We start from the raw sequence: 11,995 nt of genomic DNA, 5'->3' as shown, positions 1-11,995 counted from the left end.
AGACTTGAAAAAGAACTTTCAAAGTATCTGAATGAATTTATCAATTAAGGGAAACTAGACCCAAGTAAGGGAAGACCCACAATCCCCACACAATTAGTGACAAAGGGCTCGAACGCAAGGCTCTGTCATCATCCACTACTCTCTTTTTAGAAAAACTGAAGTACCCTTTATTCCTGATCATCCTGTTAGAGTTTTATCTCCGTCTGCTACTCAATTCGGGCTTGCTAGTAACTGCAATGGAATGTTAAATTCACATGAACTTTAAGTTTTTATCTTTTCAAGTAGACATTTTTAGGTTATTATCTTTAATTCCACAGAACTACAAATCTCAAGTGCCAGTCTTAATTCTAAGATCATTTGTACTGAAGTCAGTGACACGCACTCAGATTTTTAAAATGACCAGCACTATCTCACTGAACATTATTTATCTAAGTGTTTGTTACAGAATGGTAACAAAAGAAGATGGTCTTAAAAATGAACATAGGAAAGTGTTTTTATTTGACCAATCTAAAAATCTCCAAATAAATGAACCAGAGCAAATAAGCCTTAATGTGAAAGGATAGCCAAGAAAGAAGCCTGAAGAAACCAGCCCTTACCAATCTGTAGAGGCCCATCGGTCCACTGCATGCAGCCCTGTCTTTATGTTCTGTAACATCTCTTCATCTACCTCTGTAGTCTGTATAATAACCAAAATCTGGTTGATGATTGAGGATTCTCTAAGAATCAAGCCTATGACTATACACCAGTCCAGACATCCTGCCTCCATGAAGATGTGTAGCAAATACCTGCATGTAAACAGAAACAAAATAACTGAGAAGGAAATACGGAGCTAAGAAGACTACAGATGTTCAGAAAGGCACTCATCGTCAGGAAAGTAGCCCCTGTACCTTATTTGCCCAAATATCCCAAGTAGGCATTCTGTGCTTCCAAAATGCTGAAAGACTCACCGAAGCTGGACCTGGGACTTGTGAGGCCCTTTGCTCGCCAGCTCCATGGAGATGTGCTCTAGCTCTGACTGAGTTAAACTGAGCGTGGAGAAATTTTCATCCACCATTGTCCAGTCCCCATCCACCATGGAGCTACTTTCAGTCAAGTCTGTGGCTGAACCAATACTGCACTCATCACCTGATGAAGAAGTGCCAAAAGTTACAAACCAACTTCATGTAGAAAATGTTTTAATTTTAAATATTGGCTGTTCTCAGATGTCAATTTCTGCTGGAGAGTTTGAAACCAAAACATTAAATCCACTGCTAAAATTCCCACACTATATTAACAGTATTTTTTAAAAAGTCATTAGAGAGGGAACCAGGCATTATGTGCCTTCAGATGGAAATACTACTACCTATTAAAAAAACCGCTGTAATCTGACCAATTGACAATACAGAGGAAACTGTTAAACAAAACCATGAAGATACAATCACCAAAATCCATATTATAAGAAAAACCCATGAAGCAATTTCTTCGATGAATAAATTAGAAGGAAAAAAAAGAGAGGGGAACAATCACTAAAAGAGAATTAAAAACACATCAAGCACAATGTATGAACCTTGTTTGGATCTTGATTCAAGCCATAAAAGACAATTATGAATTATGAAATAATTAGATACCTGAATACTTACTGGGTATTTTATGGTATTAAGGAACTATTGTTAAATTTTTAGAAGGATAATGGTTATTTTTTAAGAGTCCTTTTAGAGATACATACTGAAATATTCATAGATAAAATATATCATGCCTTGGATCTGGTTCAGAAATACAGCAGGAGGGGGAAGTGCATGAAATCAATCTGGTCATGAAGCGGGGTGGGTGATGGATGCGTGTGGGGGCCAAGGGGTCCATTATACCATTATCTAAACTTTTTAGTATATTTGAAATGAACTCTTTAAGAAGTTCTTTTTAAAAAAGCAATGGTACCACCTCATGTCCATTATGATGGCTAATATTTATTTAAAAAGCAAGTAAGTGCTGGTGAGGACATGGAGAAACTGGAACCCTTGTCAATGCTGATGGGAATATAAAATGCATTCCACAGCTGTTATGGAAAATACAATGGTTCTTGAAAAAAACACTAAAAAGAACTACCCTATGACCTGGCAATCCCACTTCTGCGTACGTACCCCAAAGCATTGAAAGCAGGGTCTCAAAGAGAGTACTCCTGTGTTCATTGCAAATTACAATACCAAAAGGGGGAAGCAACCCATGTGCGTATCAGTAGACGGCCGGCGGAACGCAATGCGGCGAATACACACAACGGGGTTACGCCACCTAAGGGAGGGAGGGAGGGTCCTGCACGCTGCAGCAGGCGTGAACTTTGAGAACATCGTGCTGAGTGCAATAGGCCAGTTACAACAAGACAAGTGCTGTATGGTTCCAGTTAATGAAGTATCTAAAGTAGTGCAATTCAGAGACAGAAAATAGAGCGCTGTGTGCCAGTAGCTGGGGGAGGGAGGAAGGGGGAGTTATTAAATGGGCAGGGGGTTAGTTCTGTAAGATGAAACGAGCTCTGGAGACTGGCTGCACAACAACGTGAATTGTAAACACTACTGACTGTACACTTAAAAATGGTTAAGGTGATAAATTTTTATGTGTATTCTAGCACTAAAACAATTAATGGCAGCTGTAAGCCTACCCACATAGCAGAAGCTCAGGCAACAGTGACAACAGACTGCAAATCAAACTTCAGTGAATGCTTAGCCATTAAGAAAACTCAGAAAGTTGGATGTTAATTGCTACTTAAGGGTCCTGTAATTATATAAACTTAAGCAACATAAATCACTTAAAAAAACTTCTCAATTTTTGACTTACCTATTACTATAGGAGCAGAGGTTTGCACACATGTTTTGGTAAAGGGCCAGATAGTATTTTAGTTTTTAAAGGCTAAGAGGCAAAATTAAGGATATTATATAGGAAGTTGCAGAGAGAAAGAAAATGTCCACATTTTAAAATCAATGAAATAAAAAGAAGATAACCGAGTACAATTTTTCATGATACAGGTATGAAAGAATGCAATTTTTTATATGAGGATAGATAACATTTTGCTTACTTGAGGTTCAAAGTTAGTATTTCTGTACCTTTAAAATCAACGGCAAAAGTTCATCTATTCCTGATATGTAATAAGATTTTATGTATTTCATTTTACCTAAAATAAATGCGGTGAAGTACAGTCAAGGCCAAATTTGGCCTTGTGCTAGTAACTACCCACATCTCCAGCAGATACTGAAGAGCAATCCTCAAGGAAACAGCTTCAAAGAAACGAGTGAAACTCTCGTCTCTGAAGTACACATGATCGTTCTTCCAAAGGAAGTGAAGAGAGAGGATTCATAGTGACACTTGCCTTTGTTAGATAAAGGTGAAAGGAAGGCGTCTTGCATTTGTGGTCCATGGGATGAGGCTGTGTCTATCTCATGATGGGTAGGGCCAATGTTGCCGAGCCAGCTCTGACTTCGTTGGACATTAGAGATGCCAGCATCTATCTCAAGGTTTGAAAAGGGGTCCGCTGATTGAGACTTTAACAGCTGCTCTCCCACTGCAAGGCAGGCCCAAAACAAAGGGGAAAAAATGGGAATTTAACATGTACACACTGTCATTTCCAATTCTGTTCTTTTAGCTTCTCTCCCCCTCCTCCCAATACTAGAAGTTCAAAGCTAATTACTGTCCTACGCCGCATCATCCACCCATAAACCAGAGATGTGGGCTGTAACAAAAAGGACCGGCTATACAATGCCATCTAACAGTCATCTTATATTATCATTATCTTACTAGAACTAGGAAAAATTTTATTTTGTTCATCTTTTAAGTGATTTTTCTTGGATCTAAGATGACAAGAAGTTTCCAAATGCCATAATAAAAGGCTTTTGTTTGAATTTTCTTAAGTGATAATTAGAACAGTCTTCCTTAAAAAGACCTGAACTAAAAAACTATCTTAATTTTTCTTTCATCAAAATGCAGTTTTACTTTGTCCTTTTCTAGTTTAGAAGATGGGCTCTCAAAGATGCATTTTTTTCCATTTCTTTGGAATGAGTCCTGACAGGTAAGTAACATTTAGCTTATTTTGATTAACCAATTCCAAAGCTCCTTCCCACGGAAAGTGTGGTACTTCCTACATTCAGTCAGTTCTCAACTTGCTGATAATCAGACAACAATGGTTAGATTTATAAATCAGACTTCCTTGTGAGATGTAGGTTCCACTTTATTTACATCCTTGATCACATGGTGGATGATCCGACTATGTACAAAAACTTGACTTTATCTTTTCCTGAGTTTGAAAAGACTTCTTTGGATACAAATTAATAGCAAAACTTCTAAACACTTGTAGTAAAACACAACCCTCCTGTACAAGTGACACAAAGGCTGCATTACCTGTTCGGAATTTTCCATTCTTGGAAGGCGAGCTGAGAGAAGAGGCCGGGATGATGGGAAGGGGCCACAGGAAATCTTTGTGGAGTCTCTTCAGGGCTACCACGAAGTTGTCCACCCGAGCAGCTCGGGCACGCTCCTTGCAGAGCCAACTAATTAGTTCAAAGCCCAGCTGAGCTGCAAAGCAACCAAGGTCCTTGAGCCGAACTTCTTCTAAGAGTCGCCGAGCGTGTCTCCAGAGCATCATGTCAATATACATGTTCTCCGCACAGTCGCTGTCTTTACTCCACCTACAAATGTGAGCACGAGAAAAGTACAGAAAAATCTTTCCTGGAAGACTTCCCATTCTTCTGTGCAGTAGCATTGATAATGCTGAGGAGGAGGTAAGAGCCTGGTTCTCTGATGAAGAGGAAGGTCATGTTTTAGGATCTTCTTCTTCCTTGTGATACCACAACGTGCTGAACAATACCTGGAACGCTGCGGGCTCTTACAACACAGTTGTAGAATGAGTACATGGAATAGGAAAAAACAGGAGACAAAGCCAAACCAGGAAAGAGGGTGGTAACTGCTTGATGGAAAGCAAGGGAGCAAATAAATGCTGTATTTCAAAAGACCAAGGAAGAGAGGGGAGGAAATCAGATCAAAGAAACTAAGGAGAAGAAAAGTGGAGTGAAATATTTGTGTGAGTTATTTAGACAACATAAAAATTTTTTTTTAAATCAATGACTTGACTAAATACAGTCTATCACTCCTTACGTGAGCTGGTGTGTTGTAATTGGTGTGGTAACAGTAACAGTGAGAGGCAGCATTGGAACGGGACTGCCTGCACTCAGATCTCAGCGCTGTCCACTCCTGAGTTGTGTGAACACAACCAAGTTTATTTTCTGGGCCTCTGTTTTGTCACCTGAACAATGTGGGTAACAACAGTATCTACCCTTATCCACCCTTTTACAGTTGTTGAAAGGATGAAAAGACCTACACATATAAATGCTTTGAACTATGCATAGCACAGAGTGAGCATTTACTATGCATTAGCTAGTTTTAAAATCAGGGTATGGCCGAGAAGCTACTGTTTGCCTGACAATTGTTTACAGGTTGCATTTTACTTGTATACAGCCTATGACTGTGTGTATGTCGCAGATATTAATGGCTAAGATAAGAAAGAGCAGTTAAACAGCACAATAAGAAATGTTCAGTAAGCTTTAACTATGTTCCAGGCACTGCAGACACAATACAAACAACGTAAAAGGATTAGGGGAGGGAAAAATCAAGAGCCAAGAACATGCAACACAAGAAGGAATACAAGGACCTCACAAACCAGAGGCAATTCTATTTTATAATGTTCAGTGTGAGTTCAGTTGACCTCTCGGGAGCAATAACCCATCTATGGGTGGTGCAGGTTTCAGTCTCCAGCTGCACCTCCTCTTTGCTCTCTGCCTGTTTTAATGACTTTTTCAATCAAGAGAGTCACAGGAGAGTCAAGTACAGGAGGACTAAATTTTCACTTTTTATCGAGAGGTAGGTATAGTTGGAAAGGAGGATAAAACTGCTGTCAGAAGGCTTTGGATTTCCTGCAGCTTTATTATATCTTCCTTTTTATTCTATTATCAAGTAATTTAATGTTAATTACATTCACAACAGGTATATCAAAACCTACTCTACAAGGGGCAGAAACTATACAAAGAGTAAAGAAGTGAACTCTGGAAGGAGAAAAAAGAGAAGTCTTTTGTGTGGTCTCGAAGCTCTTTGGGAATGGGGAAAGAAGCAACCGGGTCAAGTGGTTGTTTTCATGAAATCTGCACAAATGCCCTGAAGTGAAATGAGCACAGAATGCCCTAAAAGCAGTAACAGCTGTTTATTCTTTTACCTTTTTCCAGAAGGACCAGATGGCATACTGAGTGTTTTCTGTAAGCTGAATTTATTAGCAGGTACATTTTCAGCTGACTGGGATAAACTGATGCTTCGATTCCTGAAGAACTCAAATCCACCGCTTGAACTGGGTAGGTCCTAAGAGTACATACAGTGTGCAGTACAGTTAGAGAAAGATGCCACATAGGTATATGGCCCAGAGAAACTGCAATTTTGCAACTAACCTGAGCTGTAGGCGTGGATGGGGGTGTCTCGGATTCTCCAGAGCCAATAGCTTTAAGAAATCGAATCATGTGTCGACATAAGTCCCACTTGCCTTGTTCCAGGGCTGTGTTGAACAGAAGGGTGGCATGCTGCCTACTTACTGCTGGGACTTCCATATTCTACAAAAACAATCAAGGAAAACAAGGATTCCTTTTATACTGCAAGTAATCTGAGAAGCTATGAGCAACTCTATCTCCATGGTTCCCTAAACACAGAGGAAAAATGAAGCTGCAACACCGCAGGGGACAGTTTAACAGCAAAATTAAAAACAGCATTAAAAGGTACCATAAAGCACTTGTGAGGCAAGTACTCTGCTGGTGTAATATAAATTATGATTTACTGAACTCCCATATCATGCCAGGTAGCTTATATAAACTTACATACATTCTTTCTTTCATTTCTCCCAGTGAATCTGCAGAACAGGCACGTCATTCCCATTTTACAGGGAGCTGAGAACTGAGTTAAGTAACTTGTTGAATCACGCTCCGTAACTTGTGAGAGGTTTCTGAGGATGTGACTTTAAAAAAAGCCTTGCTTTGAGCAGCAGTAGTAGTACTGCTATACTAACGGCATCTTAAATAATTCTTTCACAAATTTAACCTACTGCCTGCCTTGACCTTCACGGAAAGATGCCTAACAGACAAATTTAACTGTAATTATTATGAGACAATCCACAGCAACTCAGGAATTCTGATAGAACAAAAGTTCCCAATTCCATTGCTTCGGAGATCATTGGAAGTCCAAGGAGTGACCTTTAAAAATAGCTGCATTAATTTGTTTCTATTTTTATGATTCTATGGCTTTTTCTTTAAGACTAATTTAGGAATCAGAATTTCATGGCCATCCAGCCTCTGCTCTATCTCCTATGGTTTCAATCAGTTGTCATGAAGCAAATAAGTAGACAGGAAAACTGCTCCAGGCAGAGTTTCAAACCAGGTTTATGGTTAGCTTCTTGCATCGGTGACCACAGCTCTGCAGTCATTTGAAAGAAACTAAGCGGAGCCTACCCAATCCATGCCAGACTGGCAGAACAACCACCCATCAAGCACGTTTGTCAAATCTATTATGAAGCAAATTTTCAGAAGTCTCAAAGAACCCATTATTTTAAGAAAAACCACTATTTTGAGGGTAATTACTGTGACAGGCCTGACTCTTCCTAACTTGCTACAGGGAGCCTAACATAAGGTGCTCTGCTATGCCCCATGCTTTTGTCAAGTTCCCTCGTCATTTCCATGCTCTAGGGAAACAAATTGTTGTTATGCTGGGGGGGGGAGGGGCTGAAACAACCCCAGTAATATTTCATTATGTTTCTTATATAATATTCAATACTCTTGTATAATATGTGCATGTTACATGTATTATAATACACATAATCATACATTTCTTCAATATTATTAAAAATAATACTGTAAACTCATTAATCTGTTTTAGGCCTATTTATTGACAAATAGGATTTTAAAAATTGTAATGCCAATTTATGATATTCAAAGAAATTTTCTATCATTTGATAAGTCTGCTTTCTTCAAAAGGCAAGATAAAAACTGAACAGAAAACTGGACTGTATCAATTTCTTAAACACAAAGTGCCAAAACAGGACCTTTCTTTTCCCCCCAAAGTTTAAGCTCATTAATTCTTATACCTTTATAAGAAGAGGGCTTTTACCTGTAAGATAATAAGGTAAGAGGCAGCTGTGTCCAAATCCTGAGCCATCAAACATTCCTCAAACAAGTCCTTGGGGTTTCCAACAGCGGCAAAAAGGTAATTCCACAGGGCGTACTCGGTTTTCCGGGCACAATGAACAACTGTCTGCAGGAAGAGCGGGAACTCGGTGATAAATTTCGCCACAGTGGGAAGCAGAGGGTCGGGAATGGGCTCCCGTGAGGTAGCTTCTTCTTCCAGCACTTCGTGGAGCATGAGCTCCAGCACGTGAGGGAAGTAAGGTAATGCAGAACAGGACTGGGCTAAGAGCAAGGCTTGCTCCCCAAGATTCCTGACCAGCAGCTGACGCAGAATGTGGTGGAGGTAGATCTGAGAGGTTCTCTCCACAACACAGAAAGGGAAGAGCACCTCCACCTGTTCCCTTGCACTGTTCTGAGTATACAGAGAATCATAGAGTAAAGTGTCATTGACAGCACCAAGGACTAATGCGTCTTCAAACAGCACGGCCAGGGGGTAAATATTGATGTGGAAAGGCAGCATGATCCGCTGGGACAAGAAGGAATGGGGCTTGCGGTGATCCCTAGGGAAGAGAGGGAGCCAGACTTTCATCCCTGCACCCCCACAGCTCAGCCAGAGGGCCTCCAGAAGATGACGCTTTTGTTTATTTGCTCGACATGTAGTCCACACATTTTCAACAGACTGGGCTAGCACAACAGGAGGACAGAATGGCAGCTGGAAAAGGAGAGACAAAAGTCAGTTTTTTCCTATTAAATCTGTAGGTTAAGTTCTTAGGTATTAGTTTCCTAAGTCTTTCAAATTGAGAGGTCAACCTTTTGGGAAAATTAATTTATTTAATAAGAGTGACCTGGCCTTTCAAAGTATGTATATTTAAATCTAAAACAAAAAAATCCTATGAACTTCACCAGTTTATACTATTATCCCATTAGAATTTGGAAATAATGCCTAAGCATTAACATCTAAAGTATGAAACATTTTATCATTTCGGAACCTTATCCTTCGCCCTTCACAAATAGTCTTATACCTAGAGGCTTAAGACTAATTTTACATACTTTCTCAGATTCCAAATCACAAGATAACACTCTCCTCTTAAATTCTTTTATTCCTGTATCCTAAGCCCATACATTCTTACTGTTCTAAATGACCTGCACTGACTCACAAGTTTCCTTTGGTTTGGGTTGCTGTCCTTCTCCCGGATCTGAGGGCCGGATCTGTCCCTCTGCATCATGATGAGCTGTCCTGCAAGGTTCAGCATAATGCTCTCTGCATCGCGGGCCTGAAAGAAAAATCAACTGAGTTCGTACCAATTTATGGGTCTGTTTTCAGAAAGTATTTTCTCATCAAGCCCCATGGTTTACAGGTTAAACAATCAACAATATAGAGTATGTACTATGTACAGCCATTCTTTTAGGCTCTGTATGTACAAGAAGCTTTCTGGCTAGGGTAGGAAACGCTTAACACAATGCAATTAATGAACAAATGAATATAAAGTTGAGGGCTGAACTGAATTATCCTGGAGAAAGTAAGAGAACTTTGGAAGTCCGTGAAAATGAGAGTTCACTTCAGTGACCCAGGTGGCGCAGCTAGAGAAGGCGTAAAGGATGAGGTGGTGCTGGAAGGATGAGGAGGGAGACGGAGAAATGTCTGGTACTCTAGTTCAAGAGTGCAGTGTGAAGGACATGGACAGGATAGAACAATTCTTTTGGAAAAGTGAGAACAATCTGTCTAGATTAGGAGTACTATGAGAAAAACACTGGACGGTAAAAGACCTTCAATCGTCAAGAGGAATATCAATTTGACTTAAAAACAAGACAAAAGCTTAATGATACCCTATACATAAAGGGCAGGGAAAAAAAACTGAATCAGAGATGATTACAGGGTATTGAATCTAGGTGAGTTGCTAGAGAGGTTGAGGTTATCACTGATACAAGTTAGGAGGGGAAATTAATTTAGGGAGGGAACATTGAAGGGTTATTTTGTTGCCCATTTAATTGGAAAGAATCTTAAGACTTTCAAGTGAAAGCATTGCTGAGAATGACCAACATATGGATATGCCAGATCGTAACCATAAAGGTGAGGGTGGTAAACTGAAGGAAACATGAGTTTTTTGAGGCAAAGTATACCGGGATGAGACAGCAGAGGGCTATTGTCTAAGCTATTGAAGGCAGGAGGAGAAACAGGAGGGCACAATGTCACATAAACCAAAGAAAAACAGACTTTTAGGGAGGAAAGCATGATTATTCAGAAGACTTGTGATTGTGTTCCAGCACTGACACTTGCTACCAGGATGGTCCTGCCTAAGGACCACCTGGTTTGCAGGTCGGCTCTTGATCCACTGAGCCACACCAGCCAGGGCAGTAGAAGAACATTTTTAAAAAGCCACAAAATCTTTAAGCAACTGTCACTAAGCCTAAGAACTTTACTTGAAGTTGTCAGTTTCCCACTTAGCACATGACATGAAAATTAAACATCTGACTATCTGTCCATGACACACAAGAAACAGCAAAAAATATGGAGGTAGGAAAAGGAAAAATGGAAATTTAAGAGGCATGTGGACCTTCAAGTTGCTTTACCCCATGAAGCATGCCACAGCTGGTTCTCCTACTTTTTGTGGTGATTAGATTTATTAATAAAACTTAGGCAGGACCACCTCATCCTTTTACTGTCAAGTTCCCACTAACCTTTCATCTGATTGTTTCACCTAATGATAACCACTGCCTGAACCAGTTATTTCCTCAGGTGATTCTTTACTCCTTCCACATCTTTTAGCTAGAATTCTTCTGTAAAACAGAACTTTCCCCTATCAACTAGGACTATCTGGTTACCATGAAATACAGTTTGCAGAGAAAATGGGACCTATATATATTTTATTTTTTAAAGATTTATTTGTTTTTAGAGAGATGGGGAGGGAGAGAGAAAGAGAGGAAGAAAAACATCAATGTGTGGTTGCCTCTCACACGCCCCCTACTGGGAACCTGGCCCACAACTCAGGCACGTACCCTGACTGGAATCAAACCAGCAACCCTTTGGTTCGCAGGCTGGCACTCAATCCACTGAGCCACACCAGCCAGGGAGGGACCTATATTTAATGGAGTTTAATAAAAGTGTCTTAATAGGAAGCAAAAGACAGACTGAGAAGACAGGGATGACAAATCTACATAGAATTTTCCTATGAAAATGGGTTCCGCATTGACATGAAGTTTGGAAATCACTGGTATAATGGAAGGAGTCTGAGAATAGAAGTTATGCAACCTGGGTCCTGGTAACACCACTATATACTTTAACCAGCAACTATGGCATTATCCTTTCTCTTTCCAGATAATTATCTAATGGAGTCCTCTAAACTCTATTCATCCTCCTCCTTTCCATCTTCTTCATCACTGTCCAAGTTCGGGCCACTAACACCATTCACCTAGATCATTATAACGGTCACCCAGCTGCTCTCCTTACATGCAGTTATAGTTAGAATAAATGTTATGAAGTTTAGATATATTAATGTCCAACTTAAAACATTTTAGACAGGTAAAACATTTAGAAGATAAAGTCTAAAGTCTGTATCTTCAATAGGACTCATACACTGACATTCCTTGTTTCTGTTACTCTGAAATTCTTCCAATTCCCTGGATGTCATGTTCTTTCTTATCTGAGCCTTTACTCTACTGTTCCTTCTGCCTGAAATCCCCTCTCTTTACGTAGATAACCACTACCTGTTCTTCAGGTTTCAATTTAAATGGGATAGGAATCTTCTCTGACTGTTTTGACTTCTCCAGGTTGTTGTTATACACTCTTACTAGAGTGACCTGTACTACTTTTTGGTACACACATCACA

At 39.9% G+C, this 11,995-nt stretch overlaps 2 protein-coding genes across 6 annotated transcripts in view; one reads left to right on the top strand and one right to left on the bottom strand.

The window, feature by feature from the left end:
* Positions 1 to 11,995, bottom strand: part of RIC1 (RIC1 homolog, RAB6A GEF complex partner 1) — a 139,311-nt gene that overhangs the window by 4,011 nt on the left and 123,305 nt on the right. For all 3 annotated transcript variants that reach the window (XM_024558371.4, XM_053924367.2, XM_024558372.4), the window contains 8 exons: positions 9,326 to 9,442; positions 8,152 to 8,880; positions 6,450 to 6,608; positions 6,224 to 6,363; positions 4,360 to 4,646; positions 3,335 to 3,526; positions 948 to 1,125; positions 597 to 785 (listed from right to left, as the gene is read on the bottom strand). In XM_024558371.4, the coding sequence (XP_024414139.2) occupies positions 597 to 785; positions 948 to 1,125; positions 3,335 to 3,526; positions 4,360 to 4,646; positions 6,224 to 6,363; positions 6,450 to 6,608; positions 8,152 to 8,880; positions 9,326 to 9,442 (1,991 nt within the window). The remainder of the gene's footprint in view (positions 1 to 596; positions 786 to 947; positions 1,126 to 3,334; positions 3,527 to 4,359; positions 4,647 to 6,223; positions 6,364 to 6,449; positions 6,609 to 8,151; positions 8,881 to 9,325; positions 9,443 to 11,995) is intronic.
* ERMP1 (endoplasmic reticulum metallopeptidase 1) overlaps positions 1 to 11,995 on the top strand; it is an 86,004-nt gene that overhangs the window by 68,513 nt on the left and 5,496 nt on the right. Inside the window, exon 16 of one of the 3 annotated variants that reach the window (XR_008426861.2) lies at positions 5,998 to 6,205. The exons of the other annotated variants lie outside the window; for them this stretch is intronic. The gene's annotated coding sequence lies outside the window, so the exon portion shown is untranslated. Of the gene's footprint in view, positions 1 to 5,997; positions 6,206 to 11,995 lie in introns of those variants that run through there. 3 annotated transcript variants of the gene reach the window in all.

This window comes from Desmodus rotundus, chromosome 1 (genome assembly GCF_022682495.2).
Source record: "Desmodus rotundus isolate HL8 chromosome 1, HLdesRot8A.1, whole genome shotgun sequence".
NCBI lineage: Eukaryota > Metazoa > Chordata > Mammalia > Chiroptera > Phyllostomidae > Desmodus > Desmodus rotundus.
Note: the sequence above shows the minus strand (reverse complement) of the source record. Positions and strands in the feature narration are given on the sequence as shown.